At 38.3% G+C, this 21,280-nt stretch overlaps 1 protein-coding gene across 5 annotated transcripts in view; it reads left to right on the plus strand.

The window, feature by feature from the left end:
• Positions 1,342-21,280, plus strand: part of USP47 (ubiquitin specific peptidase 47) — a 103,368-nt gene continuing 83,429 nt past the window's right edge. For 2 of the 5 annotated variants that reach the window (XM_013969606.2, XM_018059548.1), the window contains exon 1: positions 1,342-2,101. In XM_013969606.2, the coding sequence (XP_013825060.2) occupies positions 2,063-2,101 (39 nt within the window). In that variant the 5' untranslated portion in view covers positions 1,342-2,062. The remainder of the gene's footprint in view (positions 2,102-21,280) is intronic. The other 3 variants (XM_018059549.1, XM_018059547.1, XM_018059546.1) reach the window with 2 other exon arrangements.

The following is a 21,280-nucleotide window of genomic DNA, read 5'->3' on the forward strand; positions in this document are numbered from 1 at the left end:
AAATCAGAGATTTGAGAATATTCCCATTATGTGATTTTGATGTAAAATGACATATTGTGTGCTATCCAAGGCTGGATAGTGAGGCAAGTGAGGCATTCACTTTGGGCCCAAAATTTAAGAGGATGCCCCAAAATCAGCAATCAAGATGAACATCTACATGCAATATTTTAAAAAGTCAAAATGGATGCAAAAATCTATGATACACAAAAATCAAAAATTTAAATACAACATCAGTATTCAAAAAAAACCAAAAAAACCTTATACATGTATACTAAAACTTGAAGGCAGAATTTTCCAACCTGTTAGAAGAAATCTTCCAAGCGATGCATTCCAGAGTTTTGAAAATATATAAAAATGCAACATCTTCTGACTGACATCAGGGAAGACAGAAAGTTACTAGCTGAGTTTCAAACAAAAACTTCATGGTTGGTGGATGGAAGTGACAAAAAGGGATACTTGCATTAGTAAGAGCAGCCAAAGATGTATTTCTTCCATTAGAATTTACATATCTTTGTGAGTTATCTTTTTCAGCTTATGACAGCCGTTAAATTGAAGTACAGAAATAACCTGAACGTTGAATCACATATTTTAATAACTGTTTCATAAAGTATCACAGATTTTTAAAATCACTGAGACTTAAGTCAATCATACTGCTTTCACTAAATATTTTTAGTGAAAATAACACGGATTTTTAAAAGATAATTAATATAGAAAATAACTCTTAGCTACTTTAAATGTTTGTTTCATCTTTATCCTTTTTACACTTTTAAAAGGCTTTACCTCATATACAACAGGACGTGTCTAAACTTACGTTAAGTATAGAGACTTTTTGTAATACAGAAGCGCAATCAAAAAAAAAAAAAAAAAAACGTTTGGAGAGCACACACAGTTTAGACAGGTAGTTGATACTGTGGGTGTTAGGAACGTATCAGAATTATATTATCCCAGACTGCGAAAACATCGCTGTACCACGGAAGTCTTCAAGAAGGACATCCCACCAGGTTTTCATAGAGGAAGTTTGAGGAATGAGCAGGATTTACAAAAATAACCATCGCAAAATTTGCTGCCTATAAAACAGTACAAATGCTTACTGCCAGAGGAGATTAACGTACTTTAAAAACATTTTTAAAAGAGGATCCTAGGTCCAAACTGCAGCCCCACTCTCTGAAGCTATCTCAGTCCCAGACTTGAACCTGTCCGAGGAGGAAGTTCCCCGAACTGGCCCAGCAGAGTGCAGCTCTGATGGAGGGGGGCTGGAGGGAAAGTGACACCTCTTTCGCGAGCTATGGACTTGTCCCCTCCCCAAGCAGGAGACCAGACTTGAGGTCCCTCGAGCCGGGCCCTCGGGAGGGTGGGGAAAGGGGGAAAGAAAACGCAGTCCTTTCTGGCTGGGACCGTGTCTGAGGGCGGAGGCCGGGAGGCAGTCCGTGATGCTTTCTCTTCCAGGCAGAGGCCGAGGTCTGTGAAGAGGGGAAGAGTTCAGCAGCTCCTCTAACAGGGACGGCGAGCAGTGTTGGTAGCAGGGCCAGAGGTGAGGCTTTAGGGTCGAGTCTCTCCCCGGTGGGCGGAGAGTCCGAAGATCCCTGAAAGGCATGGAGAACCTGAGGCCTGGTCCTTTCCCTGCCAGCAGAGGGAGTCCCGAGATGGACAGTCTGGAATCCCTCTCCGAAAAGCGTTTCCTTGGCCGCTCAACCAATTTTATACATCTCGAAGCCGAGTGAGAGCCGAGGTAATTAGCTGCGAACGACAGCTGTCTGGGTATCTTGGGCGCCAGGCGCCGGGATCGAAGCCCGACAGTCCGAATTCTCGCGAGAGCGGCCGCCGCCATTTTTCCATTGATTGCGGCCGGCGGGGGGAGGGGTCGACGACGACGGCGACGGCGGAGCCTTGGGTCGGTGTCTGCGCGTTGGTGTCTGAGGCCCGGGTTGAGGCCTCCGCGATAGCCCGAGCGCCGGCGGTGGAGAAGATGACTTCCGCCGCCGTTTTTCTCCTGAGCTAGAGAGGCGCCGCCACCCTCCCCCTCCTCCGGCAGGGCGGAGAAGAGCGGCCGGGAGTCTGAGCGATGGTGCCCGGCGAGGAGAACCAACTGGTCCCGAAGGAGGTGAGGGGCCGGCGGAGGAGGCTAGGCCCGAGGCCTGCGGCCGCTGCGAGCAGCGCAGGCCGGGGGCGAGGGGCGGGCTGCGGGCCCAGCTCGTGGGCTGGCCGGGCCGTGGGGGAAGGAGGAGGTGTGTGGTGCGGGGTTGGGGGGTGGTGCATGGTGGGTGCGGCGAGCAGCTGGGAAACCGGGCTGGATCTCGGGGGTCGAGGGAGCGGAGACCTCTCCCCTTGGATTTGGGGTGCTGGACAATAAACGGAGTGGACTGGAAGGAATCTGGTCCTGCTCTTAGGGGGAGAGGGTAGCTTAAGTATTTAACATACTGAGCCAAGGTGGAGAGGTAATTTCAAAGAAAAAATTCTGCAACAGTGGCCGATGTGCACGACAGGGTGACGGTGCTGCTTCTGGTTTTGACAGTGGCATAGCTCTCAGGGCTTGTGAAATCTACGCCCAACTTGAGCTTTGTGCGAGGGCAGTTAACTGTTAGGACTTTTTTGAACTCCTGTTTCTTACTTGGTGGTACTATGGGCCTGCCTAAATGAGGCCTGCTGAAGACCGTTGAAAAGTAGCAAATGTGACTTTCAAGTAAAGGTAAGAGGTAGCGAAGCATTACCATATGGAGAGTTGAACTACTTTTTGTAGTTGGGTTGTGTATGCCAGTTTGGGTGACTTATTACATTCTTAAAAGCAAAGTGATATGAGAAGGCTTGACTTCTTGGCTTCTCTTGAATAGCAGGAGAAGATTAATGATAGAATCCAGCGCTGGCCAGTGAATTTCAATATATTAATAGTATCTCTGTTGGCTTTATAAATATCTTCAGGGTGTCCAAATGTGTATTTTTAACTGGCTGATCATCAGGCGAATGCTTTGGATTTTTATTTCTCGTATACCTCAAATAGATGCAAGTGTCGGTTGAAATTAGCTGTATCGGATCTTGATAGTTGTGGGTGATCTTAAAATCTTTTCTTTTCTTTTTTTTTTTTTTTTTTGCCTTTTTTGGTTGCTTGTAGCTATTTGTTGCTACTTGAGCAAGCTCTGACACTGCAAAAGTATTATAGGAGTTGTGTATAAGTGATAGGAATATTTTCCCAACTTTATCAGATGATTGTTTTGCAAGGACAGTTTTTTAAAACTCAATTCTTATGTGTCAGTATTTATTCATCAAGCGCCATCTGCACAGAAAATAATAAACAGATGAATTAATCAGAATTCTTGCCTTGGGAACTTCTAAGGGTACTAAGAAAGGTAACACTAGTATTCATTGAGCTCCAAGTAGGGGCTAAGCAATTTTCTACAAAAGTAAACTCTTAATCAAGGATGAAAGTGATAGATACTATGAGATGGATATTAAAAATGAATTCTCTTTTAGAGTTACACAGTGCTGGTTTTCATTTCCATGAAAAGCAAAGTTAGTCCTTTCTTAATTTTTTGACCATTAGAAAATATTTGTGGAACTTTGCTTTATGAAAGCTCAATATTAGGTTTATTTCCCTAATAATTTGCTTTTAGAAAACATGATACAGATATACTTCCACAGGAAAATACCTGCAGTGCTGCTTTTACCTTTTGGATTTTAGAGGTTAAATGCCTCACTGATGGGTGGGTGGGGAGATCCAGGAGGGGAGGGATATATGTATACATACAGCTGATTTACTTCCTTGTACAGCAGAAATTAACACAATATTGTAAAACAACTATACCCTAATAAAATTTTTTTTTTTTTTAAGATTGAATGCCTCTCCTTTAAGACTAATTCCTTTACCTGAGCCTTCAAACTCATCCTGAGTTCTGACTTTTTTGTTTCTTGCTCCTTCTGGATCACGTGCCTGTATTTTCTGTTCCCCAGACTCATCTTCAGTCTTTTTCCCTGACTCCTTTCATGATTCCTGGAAGTGTGCACGGTACTCTCAAATCTCAGGTCTGTCATTTTTTTCACTAGTTAAGTGGTTCATTCTTTTTTGATGGCCATACTCCTCTTCTTTCCTGCTTCTCTTCCTTGAGTTTGCTTATGCATTTGATACTTAAAAAAAGAAATCCTTGATTTTAGTAATACTGTATTTTGGGCCCTTTTTCTCGTACCTGTTTGTCCTGTCTGGTCACTCATTTGGTCAGTGTCTTTCTCTTTTTCTGTGTCTTTTAATTATCACTTTTGTCTGATCTTTGTCATCCTCTGTCTGGTAGAAGTAGAATTATATAGTGTTAAAGCTGAGAGAGCACATAGTGATATGATCACCTAGTATTATAACACGCCCCTTCACTTTTACAGATAAGGAAATTAGGGCCAGAGGATTGAAAAGGACTTGTTCAGGGTCACATAATGAGTAAGTAAATGACAGAGCTAGGACTAGAACTCACATCCTCTTGATTATACTCTTATTTTACACATCCCTCCATGTAACCTAGAGGCTCTGTAAGAATGGTTTGTAACTCTCGAACTATATTTATTATGTGAAAATAAATTACAGAATTGTAAATAATATAAAATGTCTTGGTTCTGTTCTAATGGCTTATTACCAACTATATGGAGAGCTTTATCTTTTTTTTTTTTTTTAAGGGAACCTCTGACCCTTACTAGATTTAGATATATGGATAAAGTATATGCATTCATGTGTGTGTGCAGTTGTTGAACGAATAATATATTATTCTGATCCTAGAAGCTCAAGGACAAAACTGTACCTTAGACTGCTGAAGAAGGCAGCTAAGTGTCATGTGCAGGGCTTGGCAAACTACAGTCCCTGGGCCAAATTCAGCCGGTAGCCTGTTTTGTTTGGCCCATGATTTAAGAATGATTTTTACATTGTCAAATTGTTGAAAAATATCAAAATAATAATAATCTGTGATACATGGAAGTATATGAAATTTAGATTTCAGTATTCATAAATAAAGTTTTATTGGAACACAGCCATGCCCATTTTTTACTATTGTCTATGGCTATAGTAAAGTAGTTGATACAGATGCTGTATACAGGGTACATTTGAAGTTACTTAGCTTGGCGGTCAAGACTTAGTATTGATACAGTTTGATTCTGGCCACAATCTGCCCTTTCAGAAAGCTTATCTCTTCTCCTTCAAAGCAAGTTTTTAATGTAGCCAAACAGGTTTTTCTTTAACTTGCTTTTCACTTCTGTTTGTGCTGCCTCTTTCCTACTTCTGCCCACCAACTCAGAACATTCACACACATCTTTCCTTAAGTATCTCATATCTCATTTATTCTTAAAAAACTTTTCTGACCATTTAACCTTAAGTATTTCTCCTTCTTAGAAGACTTATATATGAACAGAATTCATTTGCCAATTAGTACATAGTGGTTTGTGTTACCTATTATGGGCTTCCCTGGTGGCTCAGATGGTAAAGCGTCTGCCTGCAATGCGGGAGACCTGGGTTTGATCCGTGGATTGGGAAGACCCCCTGGAGAAGGAAATGGCAACCCACTCTAGTACTCTTGCCTGGAAAATTCCATGGATGGAGGAGCCTGATAGGCTACAGTCCATGGGATCGCAAAGAATCAGACACGACTGAGCAGAGTCACTGGCTCACTGGTCATCTATTATAGTCTCAACTGTATTTTATTAGTATTCATGATGGATGTCTTGACAGCAGAGATCTTTATGTGTCTCTCTCACCTGCGCTTTTTTTTTTTTTAATATGTACTATAGGTTTAGGTTTGTCTAGGTTTGTGAAGATAAAGGTTAGTACCTTGTGTAGGTTTGTCTAGGTTTGTGTAGGTCTGGTTTGTCTAGGTTTGACAGACCTAGACAATGTATTAAAAAGCAGAGACATCAGTTTGCTGACAAAGGTCCATATAGTCAAAACAGTGGTTTTTCCAGTAGTCATGTATGGATGTGAGAGTTGGACCGTAAAGAAGGCTGAGCACTGAAGAATTAATGCTTTTGAATTGTAATGCTGGAGAAGACTCTTGAGAGTCCCTTGTACAGCAGGGAAATCAAGCCAGTCAATCCTAAAGGAAATCAATCCCGAATGTCCATTGGAAGGACTGATGCTGAAGCTCTAATACTTTGGCCACCTGATGAGAAGAGCCAGCTCATTGGAAAAAAACCCTGATGCTGGGAAGGATCAAGGGCAGGAGGAAAAAGGGACGACTGAGGATGAGATCATTGGATGGCATCACTGATTAAGTGAACCTGAGTTTGTGCAAACTCCAGAAGATTGTGAAGGATAGGGAAGCCTGGTGTGCTGTAGTCCATGGGGTCCCAAAGTGTCGGACACAACTGAATGACTGAACAACTATAGGTCTAGGACAGCGTCCTTTCTGAAGCACATCTTCAGTAATGTTCATTGGTCTGGTTACAGGGTTGCAAGGAAACCAGTTTCTAACCAATTTCCCATGCTTGGATGTTTTTCATAACATCCTTGGCAAGCTGTTTTCCAACCTCAGCTTGAATACCTTCATGACATCTCGGGTAATATCTTTGTCTTTTAAGAGATCTGTTTTCAGTTTTTGAGCTGAGAGAAGTCTAGATCTCTATAACTGCCATCTTTTGATTGTTGGCTCTGGACAACAGAGAAATTTTAAACCATTTTCCAAAGGATAACTTTTTTCCATTGTTGAACATGGGGGAAGGGAGTAGGAGGACCAAGCTCTGTTTTAAAGTCTGAGCATCCTCAGTTCTCTTAAGTGTTTCTCAGCTTGCTCTGCTTTAGACATAATCGAGTGTTTTTACTATTTCTCCTAGTTGTTGTACCCAGAGGAGAGCAAAGACAGTGTGGTCTGTTCTGTGTGGTTAACAATAAAGCTTTTCCCCTCACCTTTTCACTCTACTGTATGTCTTTGAATTGTTGTATGTTGATGTTGACTCTGAGATCTTTTGCTTTTAATATTACAATTTTTATTTATTGCTTTGTTGCTTTTATTCTATTTCTTTATAAGGAATTTGTGACATTAATATTTGTTGAGTACTCACTGTACATTGCTGTATGCTGGCATACAGGGAATAATTAGAAAAAGTAGAAAAAAATTATTTTTTCCTCAAGTATCTTCTGGTATAATTAAGGATATTACAATGTACCTAGTGGTTTTAAAATAATACTTTCACTGCAAAAAGTGGTGTCCAAGGAGAATATAAATGTAGAAAGGATGGAAAAGTGAAAGAAAAGAATATGTGGTTCCACATCTCAGTGGATTTTTTTCTGCTTCTCTTTAATAATCACTACTTCTCTTATTGTGGAGCACAGGCTTAATTGCCCCACAGCATGTGAAGTCTTCCCAGACCAGGGATTAACCCATCTGCATTGGCAGGTGGGTTCTTAACCAGGGAAGTCAATAAACACCACTTCTATCTGGAACTAATGATGATACTAATAATCCAAAATTTATTGAGCATTTATTAAATGTCAAATAGTGTTGTATGTGCTTTGTGTGTATTAACTCATTTGAACTTCACAATGACCTCATAACTGTATCAGGACCATTGATATTGAGAGCCCCCAAAACATTAAAACAGCTTGTTTTTCATCTCTATTGTCCTTTTTTTTTTTTTTTTAATCAGTTCCATCAGTATCTACTATGGAGCATGTCAAATGAATATTCTTTTAATTTGTATGGCTTCAACCTTTGATTGTAATTTACATGTTTTTAATATCTCAAGCCCTGATCTTTCTTCTAGTTTCAGATTTCCACCTGCATGCTGGATATCTGTAGTTGGTTGTACTCTAGGACCTATAGATTAAGTATGTGTAGTATCAACCTCATTTCTCTTTCCTCTCTTCTTGGTCCTCCTCCCAGCATAATTTTTTGTATTCTCTTATTCAGTTAGTGTCATCATCTTCTGTTTGCTTAAGTTAGAACATTTTTTTAACAACTCCTTTTTGCATATATAGTTGGACCATCACTTGCAAAATGTCTCTTGTATCCTTACCTTTCTCTTTTTGGCTCTGCCTCTCTCTATTGTCTCATTCCAATATAGGCCCTTTAAATGGTCTCTGTGCTTCTAGGCTCTTTTCTTTAGTAACTGTCTTCTCCACAATAGCCATTACTTTCTAAAACACATAAGATTATGACTTACCTGTTTTAAAATTTATAATTATTACCCTCTGATTGCAAATCAAATACTAGATACAATTTATAAACACTTTGTGCCAGACACTGCTAAACAGTTTACACTCTTTTCTCATTTAATACATATAAAGCTCTTTAAGGCAGCTCTTTCACTGTGTATTTTTCAGATAGATAGAAAGTATGCATAAAGAGTAAGTAACTTCCTCAGAGTTGTTTAGCTGTTTGTTTCTGAGTCACTGTGGCCTTAAGCAGTAGGAAAGTCCTTCATAATATAGTCTCAATTGATTTGTTTTTTACAATTTTTATCAAAGTTATATATGCACGTATTTAAAAGAGTTGAATAGCTCTGCTGTACAGATTCCCTTCTCCTTCCATTTCAGGCTGTCCAGAGGCAACCACTTTCAACTCATTCTTCAGATATTTATCTCCACATTTCAAAGTCGTGTTCCTGTCGTTTTCCTTCGTGATTTTTCAGTTGAAGAAATTGTCTACTGACTTCCTACGATGGAAGTTTGGGCTTGCTACTATCCCCAAACACAGAGACACACTTGTCATTTCTGCCCAGTCATCCCAATACTGTCAGATTGCAAGTTGTTCGGATACGTAAAAGTTCAAAGTTTATGTCAATGTGACTATATACATAGTTGAGCTTTGTAGTTTATAGTGATTATTTTCCCTTCCTGTGTAGCATTTTGTGTTTTCCATGAATTAATATTTTCTAAAAATTTGCTTTTGCTTAGTTTTCTGTGTACTTATCATTAATTTCACCAGGTGCTTCTCAACTAAGGATATTGGCGATGTTGGGTAGGTGAGCAAGGGCAGGAGTGTGCTTCTGATGTCTAGTGAGCAGAAGCAAGCTATGCTGCCAAGCATCATCCTAACTGCACTAGACAGCCTCCTACAGCAAAGAATATGTGGTCCAAAATGTCAATAGTGCTACTGTTGAGAAACCCTGAGTTAGTCCAAACTCTGAAGTGTATAACTCTTCTCGTTATTATGTTCAAACCTGCCAGTTTCTTTGGATGAATTTTCTTGAACTGCAGCTGTTGTCTTAGATTTACGTTTATAATCATCTTATTAGTTTCCCGCAGGTCTGTCTAGGAGTTCCTGGTTCTGAATCTGATGCCTTCATCTTTCTTTGTGTTCTCATTTTGGAGGACCACTTTCAATAGCTTTCAGGATGGGCCATAATTTTTTGAGACTTCACTTGCCTTAAAATGTTGTTTCTGTTCTCTTTGTAGATAGTTTGGTAGGCAGGGAATTCTCGGTCAGAAATATTTTTTCTCAATTTTGAAAACATTGCTCCATTACTATCTTTTTTTCAGTGTTGCTGTTGAGACATCAGATGCCTAAAAGATTTTGAATTTTATTTTGCCTCTGGAAGCTTGAAGAATCTTTTCCCCTAGAGTTCTGAAATTTCTGGATTATGTGTAAAGGTCTGTTTTTCTCCATTTCTGCTGGATTCAGGGTAGTCTTATTCAATCTGAAATTTATCTTATCAGTTCTGGGAGATTTCCTTAAGTAATTTCTTTGGTTTCTTCCCCTTTGTTTTCTGTTTCTCTTGAATTCCTGTTGTTTAGGTGTTAGGCCTACTGGCTGGCTTATCTAATTTTCTTCTGTGTTTACATCTATTTTCCATTTCTTTCTTTTTCCTCTGCTTTCTGGGAGATTTTTCTCAATTTTATCTTATAATTCTTCTACTAAGGTTTTATTTCTGCTATTATGTTTATAATTTCCGAGTACTTTTTTTTCCTAAAAAAGTTTAAATGATAATATTCTTTTGTTTCATGGATATAATATCTTTTCTGTCTTAGGAAGTTATTGGTATGTTTCTTCTCTGAATATTCTCTTTTCTCCAAATTTCCTTTTTCTGTTTGTTGGCTTTGGGCTTTGTCTTTTATATTAGATGTTTTTTTTTAGATGTCTGGTATTCCTTGGAAGTCAGTGCTTATTTAGAAGAGGGCCCTTACGAAGCTGAATGGAAGCTCTGCCAGTGAGTGATTATGGTTTTCCCTGTTCATTGGATATGTCTGGATAATTTCCTTAGACTCCCAGTGACAGGTTTTTCTCTTGTGCTGAATTGATTTCCCAGAAAAGATTTCTGGTCTGTTCCTTGAAGAGTTGAGTACGAAAAGGGAATGTGGGTTTTATCATGAAGTACACAAGTACACGTCATTTAATTCTGCAGTTTTCAATATGCACGCCTGCTGAGCTGAGTCTGACTCTGTGGCCCTAGACTGTAGCCCGCAAGGATCTTCTGTCCATGGAATTCTCCAGGCAAGAATACTGGAATGGATTGCCAAGCCCTCTTCCAGGGGATCTTCCCGACTCAGGGATCGAACCCAGGTCTCTTAAGTCTTCTGCATTGGCAAGCGGGTTTTATACCACTAGCTCCACCTGGAAAGCCACTTTCCAGTATGGCAGCCTTCCAGTTCAGTTGCACCCGGCGTCCTCTTGTCCAGAGGTACCTTGTTTTATACTCTGCTGAGATTGTTTATTCTCTTGCCAAGAAAGGGTCAAAGAGTAGGAAAGAGAGGATCTGGAAGTTTTGACTGTTTCTTAAGCAGACTTTGATCTCCTATTCTAGCTTGGACCTCACTCTTGCTCCCAGAGTATCTGAGACAGCTAGTTCCTGAGCCTTTTAGGTTTTTCTTTTTTTTTTTTAAATAGAAGTCTTGAAAAAGGAATACACGGAGTTCCCGTATACCCACCACCAAGCTTTTCCTTATGATAATCACTTTATATAAATCATAGAACACTTATTAAAAGTAAGAAACTAACCGTAGTACAATACTATTAAGTATACTATAGAATTTATTTAGATTTAACTAGTTTTCCACTAATGTTTCTTTTTAGTCCAAGGTATAATACCAGAATAATCAGAATACCTCATTAAATTTTGTTGTCATGTCTCCTTAGTTTCCTTTATTTGTGATACTTTCTCAGACTTTTCTTTTTCATGACTTTGACATTTTAAACAGTACTAGTCATTTTTGCAAAATGGCTCTCAATTTGGGTTTGTCTGATGTTTTCTCAAGATCAGACAGAGGTTGTTAAAGAGAAGGATATCACAGAAGTGATACGTCCTTCTCAGTGCTTCATTTGGAGGGGGGTGGAGGTGACATGATGTTGACGTATTCTACTGGTAATATTAACCTTTGATCACTGGGTTCAGGTGATTCTGCTAGGCTTCGCCACTGTAAAGTTACTATTTTCCTCTTTAATAATTACTAACTACTTTGAGACCATGCAGATATCCTGTTTCTACTTAAACTTTTGCCCTCTAGTTTTAGCATCCACGTATAGATCTTGCTACTGTTAAGATTTTCTCTTTCCCTCATTTCTGCATTTATTAATTGGAATTCTTTTGTGAGCAGAAGCTGTCCCTTCTCCCCCATTTATTTACTTATTTGTTTATATCAGTGTAGACTTACGGATTTTATTTTATTCTTTGTATTATTACCCCAAATTATTGTTACTAATTTTGTTGCTCAAGCTGTTGCAGTCTTGGCCAGGGAAGCTCTTTCTGATTGGCATCTGTGCTCATCCTTGCTTTTTGAGCACGTCTTTAATTTGTGGCACTACATAATGCTTCAGCCCATCTTCTATTTGCGCTGCCTCAACACTACAATCAAGCACTTCTCCAAAGAGTTTAGAGGTCTTTTGCTGTAAATGTAAATGTGGTATGTGCTATAAACCAGGTGTCTTTGTTTTTCGTCTAGGCTAATAATAAAGGTTTCAACCTTCTCTGCTGTAAGAGTCATTACCACCTGTTCTGCTTTCCAGCTTCTAAGATCGTGTTTTTGGTTTCCTATGGATTTATGCTCTTTAAAAGTTTTCTTTATTCTTGTTTCAGAGATATTTTGGGAAGCTTTAGAGCTAACTGCTTGCATTCACTCTGTCCTCTTTAACCAGAAATTCTTAATGCTTTTGTTGTCTCCTGCCCCAAGCCAATTTTGTTTTAGCCACATTCAGCTGCATTAGTGGCTGTTCTCTGATGTGCTATATGCTGTCCTGTGTCACTTGCCCTGAGTGAATAATACGAAGTATTTTTGTAACATCTGTTTTTTAGGGAGTTTTAAATGGGTGAACTTTGATTTTTACATGAAAACTATTCAAGTACTTTCTTAAGAACATTGTTAGGACTGTTGCCTCTCTTTAATTTTCCATTCTCTGAATTAGTCACATAAATGTTTTGTTTCTCAGTACCAGATACTGTAATTTTTGCCAAAACAAAGGGGAGAAGCACAATGTGTCCAGAGGACTTGTGTACCATCACCACCCTAGCCCAAATTAAAAAAAAGATTGGGTTGAAAATAGGGAGTTGTGAAAAACATAGCATTAAATTTATTTTCAAATACCTATTGTAAATTAAAGTTCCAGAAGACGTCTACTTTAAAAACCAATTCATTGGTATTGAGGATCTTACTTAGTTAAGACAGCATTATAGGTGTCATGATATGCAGAGGCATGTTCTTTCTGAGGCTTATTGCACAGATTTTAAAGTGTTCTATCCAGGTATTGCTGCTTACAATCTAATTTTCTACCAACCTTCTCTGTTGTTTAAAAAAAAAAAAGTCTTGGCAGGACTTCTCTTGGTGGTCCAGTTGCTAAGACTCCCGAGTTCCCAATACAGGAGACCCAGGTTCAGTCCCTGGTCAGGGAGCTAGATCTCTACAGGCAGCAACTAAGACCCACCGCAGCCAAATAAATAAAAATCAACATTGAAATAAAAGTTTTTTTAGTCTTTGGCAAAATGATTGTGACTAGCAGTGATGGCAGATGATTGGCAAAAACGATATGATCTTTTAGATCAAGATTCTTAATGTATATTTTTCCTGAGCCTGGTTTTCTGTTAGTATAATGGAAGAAGGGATGGATATAGTTGTAGTGTAAGTAAACAGATGTCTCCTCTCTGCTGCATACTTCTGTTTACTTTGTCTCAGGTTTGGGAACAGTAGTAATTGCATTATTCTTTTGTTTAATGAAACTAAACTGAACCAAGCATACGTAAAGTAGACATAGAGGGAATTCCTTGGTGGCCCAGTGGGAAATACTTTGCCTTTCCATTAATGTAGGGAATGCTGGTTCGATCCCCGGTCAGGGAGGTGAGATCCCAGATGCCTCATGGCCGAAAAAATAAAACGTAAAACAGAAGCAATATAGTAACAGAGTCAATGAAGCCTTAAAAAAAAAAATAAAGTAGCCATGGATATGAACATTTTCATTGATATAAGACTGTCACTGAAACCTACTCTTGAGAGTGTTGAGAGATTACTCTTTGTATGGAGATTACTTTTTGTATGAAACTTACTGAGATCTGTGTCTTGAATTTGTTGTGTTTCTTGTTTGTTTGTTGTTGCTGTTTTGGCTATGCCATGCTGCTTGCAGAATCTTAGTTCCCCTGCTGCTGCTGCTAAGTCGCTTCAGTCGTGTCTGACCCTGTACAGCCCTATAGACGGCAGCCCACCAGGCTCTGCCGTCCCTGGGATTCTCCAGGCAAGAACACTGGAGTGGGTTGCCATTTCCTTCTCCGGTACATGAAAGTGAAAAGTGAAAGTGAAATCGCTCAGTCGTGTCCTACTCTTAGCGACCCCATGGACTGCAGCCTACCAGGCTCCTCTGTCCATGGGATTTTCCAGGCAAGAGTACTGGAGTGGGGTGCCATTGCCTTCTCCTACCAAGGATCAAAACTAGGCCCTGTCAGTGAAAGTGCTGAGTCCTAACCACTGGACTGCCAGGTAATTCCCAATAGGTTTACATTTTATTTTTAAAATTTAAAAAAAAAAATGTTTTTTGGCCATGCCAAGCAACTGTCTTGAATTTTTTATGCTTTTTAAAAGCAAGCTTTAAAATGCTACCTAAACAGCAAAATCTAGCCCTTTTTATTAGTATAAGAAACCTTTCCTGATTTTCCTCTTCCAATCTAATACCATTTTTCTAACCCTGAAATGCCATAATGCTGTAGCTTTTGACATTTGAAAAATTACACTTCTTTATTATAGGTTAATTCAAAGTCAAGACACAACAGTCAGAGTGCCTCGGTTCAAGTACCAGTTTTGTGACCTTGGGCAAGTTATTTAACTTCCCAGTACCTAAGTTAAATGTGAATACTAGTAACTACCTCCTTGGGCTTTTGGGAAAATATAATGAGTTAATACATATAGAGTGTCTTTTACTTAATAAGCATTCTTACAAGTGTTATCTGTTAGAATAAATGTTACTACCTTCATTGTTGTTATTACCTTCATCCTGTATTGGTTTAGGGGCCAGCATAATATGCTATACATGAATATGTATCGATTAAATAAAAATGAAATCATGTCTTAGTTATTAAATATGCTTAGTTGTTTGAAGTCATGGATCTGATATGACCTGTCAGCATAAATCCTAAATGATTGTTAGATTTGATAGGTTTTTTATATTATCAAGTAAGACTTGTTTTTACTGCTTTTTAATAACTGAAACGTAACAAAGTACAGCTTTTAAATGAAACTTTTTAGTCTGATAAGATCCTAAGAAAAATTGATTTAGAATATATAGATACTTGTTGAAATAACTTACTAGATTAACAGGTTATTTGTTTATAAGATTCAGTGTGAAATGTTATGTTAAAGCAGGATCCATGTTAAGAATGTTTGTTTCTGGGAGAACTTAATGTGTTTGATAATTCTGACTTTCGAAAACTCTGGAGTATAGCCAGTTGACATGAATAGAAGGACCAATTAACTTGTATTTTTTGTCAGTTGTATTACTGATGGTAAAGATTTTGCCTACCAAGCAGGACACATAGCTTGGATCCCTGGGTCAGAAAGATCTCCTGGAGAAGGAAATGGCTACCACTCCAGGGCTTCCCTGGGGGCTCAGACGTTGCCTACAATGTGGGAGACCCAGGTTCGATCCCTGGGTCGGGAAGATCCCCTGGAGAAGGAAATGGTAACCCACTCCAGTATTCTTGCCTGGAGAATCCCATGGACGGAGAACCCTGGTAGGCTACAGTCCAGGGGGTTGCAAAGAGTTGGACACGACTGAGTGACTTCACTTTAACTTTCTACTATTCTTGCCTGAGAAATCCCGTAGCCAGAGGAGCCTGGTGGGACCACAGTCTATGAGGTCGCAGAAGAATGAGACACAACTTAGTGACTTAGTTCAGTTCAGTCACTCAGTTGTGTCTGACTCTTTGAGACCCCATGGACTGCAGCACTCCAGGCCTCCTTGTCCATCACCAACTCCCGGAGTTTACTCAAACTCATGTCCATTGAGTCGGTGATGCCATCCAACTATCTCATCCTCTGTTGTCCCCTCCTCTTCCCGCCTTCAATCTTTCCCAGCATCAGAGTGTTTTTAGATGAGTCAGTTCTTCGTATCAGGTGACCAAAGTATTGGGAGCTTCAGCGTCAGCATCAGTCCTTCCAGTGAATATTCAGGACTGATTTCCTTTAGGTTGGACTGGTTGGATCTCCTTGCAGTCCAAGAGACTCTCAAGAGTCTCCTCCAGCACCACAGTTCAAAAGCATCAGATCTTCAGTGCTCTGCTTTCTTTATAGTCCAACTCTCACATCCATTCATGACTGCTGGAAAAACCATAGCTTTGACTAGATGGACCTTTGTTGGCTACACAACAATATGACTGTGCTTTAAATTTGATGCTGTGTGATTGCCCTAAGACTTGCAGAGTTGTTCACATATTAGCAGAAATACAGTGGCTTTCCAGTAGAGAAAAATTAATGGCTAAGTGACATAGTTAAGAAAAAAGATCTGGACTTAAATCTTTCTGTACACCAGGGGTCCCTACAAACCCCAGGCCAGGGACAGGTACCAGTCTGCAGCCTGTTAAGGAACTGGGCCACATAGCAGGCGGGGAGTGCCAGGTGAAACACAAAGTCTCCCTCACGCACCCCTCCCTCTGTCTGTGGAGAAATTGTCTACCATGAAGCCGATTCCTGGTGCCCAAAAGGTTGGTGACCACTGTATACAGTGAGTCTAGCACCTTTGGTTTAACTTTGGGGAAACCACGCCCTTCATTTATTACCTAAGTGAAATTTTCTAGTGTAAACAAAGCATTGTAGTTTGATTGTAAATATCTTTCTTGTTTCAAATGATATTACCTGTTTTTATTTCATCATAAATATACTTTAATTTTTCTTAATGTAGATTTCTGTAGCTCCTAATACTGTTGAATTCATTCAGTTAAGCACTGAATTAGTAGCTGCCATGGATCAGAGAATCAAAGATGAATAAGAAATCTGACCTAGTTCTAGACGCTAGTCTAATTTAGTCTAGTTTGGGAAACAAAAATTTATAAAGAGACAAATGCATAATGTGGAAATAAAGTGGGACCCTAAGGGAGGAAGGCCAGCTTCACTTAGGGGGTTCTGTGAGAACGCTTAAACTGGGTTGCAAAAGATGACTGCCAAGTAAAGAGAAGATAAGAGCTTTTAGTTAGGAAAAATAACATTTCAAACACTAACATCTATAATGCATTTTAAAAGTGACAGAAAGTTTGGGGTAAATGCATGGCGTGCCTGGGGTGAATGAGAGAAGATAGTTCTGTAGATTGTGTCTTAAAATTCTAAAGGCTTTTTATGCATATAGGAATTTAGGTTTTTATTGTGTAGACATGAGTGGGCAGGATTTTTTTTTTTTTTTTGGCAGAAAAAGTTAACAGACTTGTTTATGATTGTTATAAGCAAATTCATTGAAACTGGTTCGTTGAAACATTGTTTACTTGCATGAATGTTTTGTGTCCCTGCATTAATATTAAACATTTATACACAAATGAAAATGGGGCAAAGTGGAATTTGCTCTAATACCTATTCTCTCACCCGGTTGTTTTTTTCCCCTCCTCATTTGCAGTCATATAACTAGGTGCTTTTTTTTGGTTGGTTGTTTTTTTAAGAATAAAACGTTTGCCTTTGTAATGCATCTTAAGTGCATTCTCCACATATGAGTCATGCTGGCAGCATATCCTTTGGCATAGTAGTTACATATTTGATACGGATAACACGCAGGTAGGCATCTTCAAATAGGCTAAGTAGATAGGTCTCATTTGCCTCCAGAAATGTGAAGGTATCTGCACTTTGGTCGTGTAGATTTGGTTTGAAGTCCTGAACATTTTCTCACACTTGATGCTGGAAGGGAAGTTTGCAAGTGAGAAGTTACGTGTGCTTCCGATTTTCAGCGACAGCCACTGTATGATGCTTATGAAAATGTGGTTTCTTCACCTTTTCAGTATAAGGCATGTTCTTGTGAGCTACATTTGTAGCTGGTTGCTTTCTTGAGTGCTTTACAGGCATTTGTCTTGGTATGTATGTATGTGAAAGTCGCTCAGTCGTGTTCAGCTTCTTGTGACCCCAAAGACTGTAGCCTGACAGGCAACTCCATCCATGGGATTTTCCAGGCAAGAATACTGGAGTGGGTTGCCATTTCCTTCTTCAGGGGATCTTCCCTGTCCAGGGATCGAACTCAGGTCTCCTGCATTGCAGGCACACTCTTTACTGTCTGAGCCACCAGGGAAGCTCTAGGAGCCATAGTATAGAGAACTCCCTATTTACCTAGCTTTTTTTCAGCAGCTTTACCAGACTAGAAGTGGTACTGATACTAGACTGTTGAATGGTAGCAGCCGCCGCAGCAGCAGCTAAGAACACTAACAAGGAATGTTTTTAATTAGGGAATTAATTAAATCTTTTCAAGGGTTTCCCCAATGCTCCAAATAAAATTTTACCAGAAGGAGCTCTTCATTACAACCCCAGTTCCAGGTTGCATTAAAAAGTAGAATTTTTGTATGGCTTATCTGATAAAAGATACGTATGGCTTTTGTAAATATACAAAAACTCTCTATGAATTCATGTACATTTCTTCTGTTTTATAGCTAAAAATGTCTACCCTTTTAGGTGTTTAGGTTGCCTTTAAGTTTACACGAAGTTGTGTAATTTATTACTTTGTTTATAGCACTTTGTGATAATGAAAGGAAATAGGTGAAAAATTAGATACATAACAGTGAAATATCTTATTAAAAGACATCTAAGAAATATCTTTGCTTTAATTTTGACATTCTAAATTCACATCTTGAAATATTTGTTTACTATTACATTATTTACCATTAACATAACCCAAATGTGATTTAAAGAATTCTAAGAAAAATAGACATTGATACAGAAAATTCTTCTACAACTCAGAATAGGATTTAACACTGAAAGGGAGGTAGTAGTTAGGTATTACAGATCCTTCATTTTTAGGGAAGGAAGCATGAAGGCTATAAAAGCTCCGTAACTTAATGTCTCAGGTAGTGGAAGAGCTAGAATGAGACTTTTTAAAAAAAGTCAGGTTTATTGATGTATAATTTATATACAGTAAAATTTGCCCCTTTAAAAGAATGTACAGTTTTATGAATTTTGACAAGCATACACAGTTGTATAATCACCTTCACAATCAAGATATAAAACATCTTCATCACCTTAAAAAAAGTTTTCTCATGCCTCTTGTAATTAACACCATCTGCCGCCACCAGGCCTTGCAACCGCTGATGTGTTTCCTGCCTTCATGTTTTACCTTTCCTTATGTAACTGGAATTCAAGTAGTATGTAGCATTTTGGGCCTGACTTCTTCCTAGCATAAACCTATGAGGTTTATCTATGTTAATTGCTTGTGTCACCAGGCTTCCTTTTTATTGTCCAGTGCCACAGTTGTTTATCCATTTATTAACTGATGGACATTTGGGTTATTTCCAGTTTGGGGTGATTCTGAATAAGCTGCTACAAATATTTGTGTACAGCTTTTCTTTTGATAGACAAATGTCTTCTTATGGTAAGTGCATGTTTAACTCCATAAGGAGCTCCCAACTTCTTTCCTGAAATGGCTGTACCATTTTGCATTACATTCAGCAGTGTGTGCACGTTCTAATTGCTCTGCCTCCAGGGTGGTACTTGGCAATGTCAGTATTTTTCCGTTTAATTTTTTAACCATTCTAGTTAGTGTGTAGTGATCTCTGTGGTTTGAATTTGCATTTCTATAATGACTAATGATGTAGAGTATCTTTTCTTGTGCTTGAGGTTTTTTACTAATTCTGATTTTTTTAAAATCATATTTTAATTGAATATTACATATTTAAAGTTTTACTAGTACTGCTGGAGAGAGAGGAGTAAAAAGAGTACTTATTCTTTAGAGAGTTGGTAATTTACATAGAGAAAACTAGTCATTGTATTCAAAGTATGACTGTAATTTTGATAGACTCCTTAAAGAGGTTCATATGTTAGCTGACTGGTAGAGAGGACAACAGTTTGGGAATCAGAAAATTCAGTGGTTTGACTTTGCCTTATTAATTGCTTATCCTTTCTGGGTCTTTTCTTCTTTTTTCTTTATCTCTGAAATGAGGGATTTGTCTCTAAATTATGGACTTTGCTGCTGGCACGAACAGAGAAATCTACTTGCAATGCAGGAGACCCAGGTTCAATCCCTGGGTTGGGAAGATCCACTGGAGAAGGGAATGAGGGATTTGTCTCTAAATTATAAATCAACATAAACTTTTTGGTAGTAGGGTTTTTTTTTTTGCTGCTTTTTCAGTAGTAGGTTTTTAAACTTTGTAAGAAGGCTATGCAGTCAGAAAACAAAAGATGTTTGGAGATTTTCCCTGTCTGATGAAATTTCTATTACTCAAAAAAGATCTTCTGAAATTGTAAATAATATAAATCATAAGTATTTTTGTTGTTGAGAATTATATAGTAAATCTGGTATAAGGAGGGTAACTGAGTTCTAGGATAATATATTTTGTATGATTTTATGATTTATTTTATTATTATAATTTATAGAGCATTTTCAGCATATTCTGTCTTTTGATTTTTGGTGAAACTCTTTGTGGACCCTGCGAGTCAGAATAAGTGACTTGCATAGGATTACACAGCTAAAAGGAAAGTAGCCACCTTGACTTAAGGGTTCTAGACTAGCGTTTTTGCATCTGCATCACATTACTCTGCACTGTAGACTAGTCCAATAGGAAATAAAGTCTTTAAATAGTATTAAATAACCTTAACTTTTTTTTTTTAGTTGACAATTTCATGTTCAGAGTATTGTAAAATTTATTATCCATGCTTCTAAATAAGCATGATTACAGATAATATAAACAAGCCACTCTGATTTAGTAATAATGCAGTGGAACATTTCAAGACTTGTAAACAAGTCATTTGTATCACAAGCTGAGTCACTGCTTATCAAAACAGCCTACTCACAGAAGAAAACTTAGCTGTAATCAAAAATAAAGATAACAGGAATAGTAAAGGACAAACTGTACATCCTCTAGAGAGTAGTTTGTTTAGTTTCTAAGTTTAGATACCTCAACGTTAGTGGGTTACCAGTTAACAGTAGTATAACAACAATTAAACGAGTATGGCAAAAGTGGGAATAGTTTAGGGTAAAAGTGAGAGGAAAAATACTACTATTATAATTTTAATGACAAATATTTCAACATTATGAAGTCATCAGAAAATTTGTATTTCTTAAGAGATCTGTGTTCGTATGGGACCTTAGGCATGTCACTTAAGGTTTCTGAATTTCTTGTACATCTGTAAAGAGCTTGATCTGATGTCCAAAGGTCCATCCATCTTTAAATATGTATTATAGTTCCATGTTGTGTGTGATGAATCATCTGATTGATTGCTTCTTAAATGTCGAATTAAACATATTATCAAACTTCCTTTTAAATAGTTAAAAGCCCTTGCAGTAAAGAAATGTTTTTAAATCAGTTCAGAAACTTTTCAGAGTTTACAAAATCAATTCAACTTTTAAAAATTTACTCAGAAGTTTTAAGAGCACACTGTGCTTCCAAAAGCATCAGCTATAATGTATTATGAAGTTATTTTCCTGAATGAATATATTTTGTTTAGAGAATTTCCTATAGGACTTAGAATAGGAAATGTGGTATGTTTAAATGATAACTATTAAAAATTTCAGAATACCTATATATACATGAGAAGTTGCTGAAGAACTCAGCACGGTCGTTAGGCATTTGAAGCAAATTGGAAAGGTGAAAAACTTAATAAGTGAGCTGACCTCATGAGCTGACAGAAAATTAAAAGAAAAAAATCGCTTTTTTAAGTTGTCGCCTTATTCTGTGCAACAGCAATGAACGATTTCTTGATTGGATTGTGAAGTGCAACAAAAAGTGGATTTTATAT

This window comes from Capra hircus, chromosome 15, assembly GCF_001704415.2.
Source record: "Capra hircus breed San Clemente chromosome 15, ASM170441v1, whole genome shotgun sequence".
NCBI classification, from domain to species: domain Eukaryota; kingdom Metazoa; phylum Chordata; class Mammalia; order Artiodactyla; family Bovidae; genus Capra; species Capra hircus.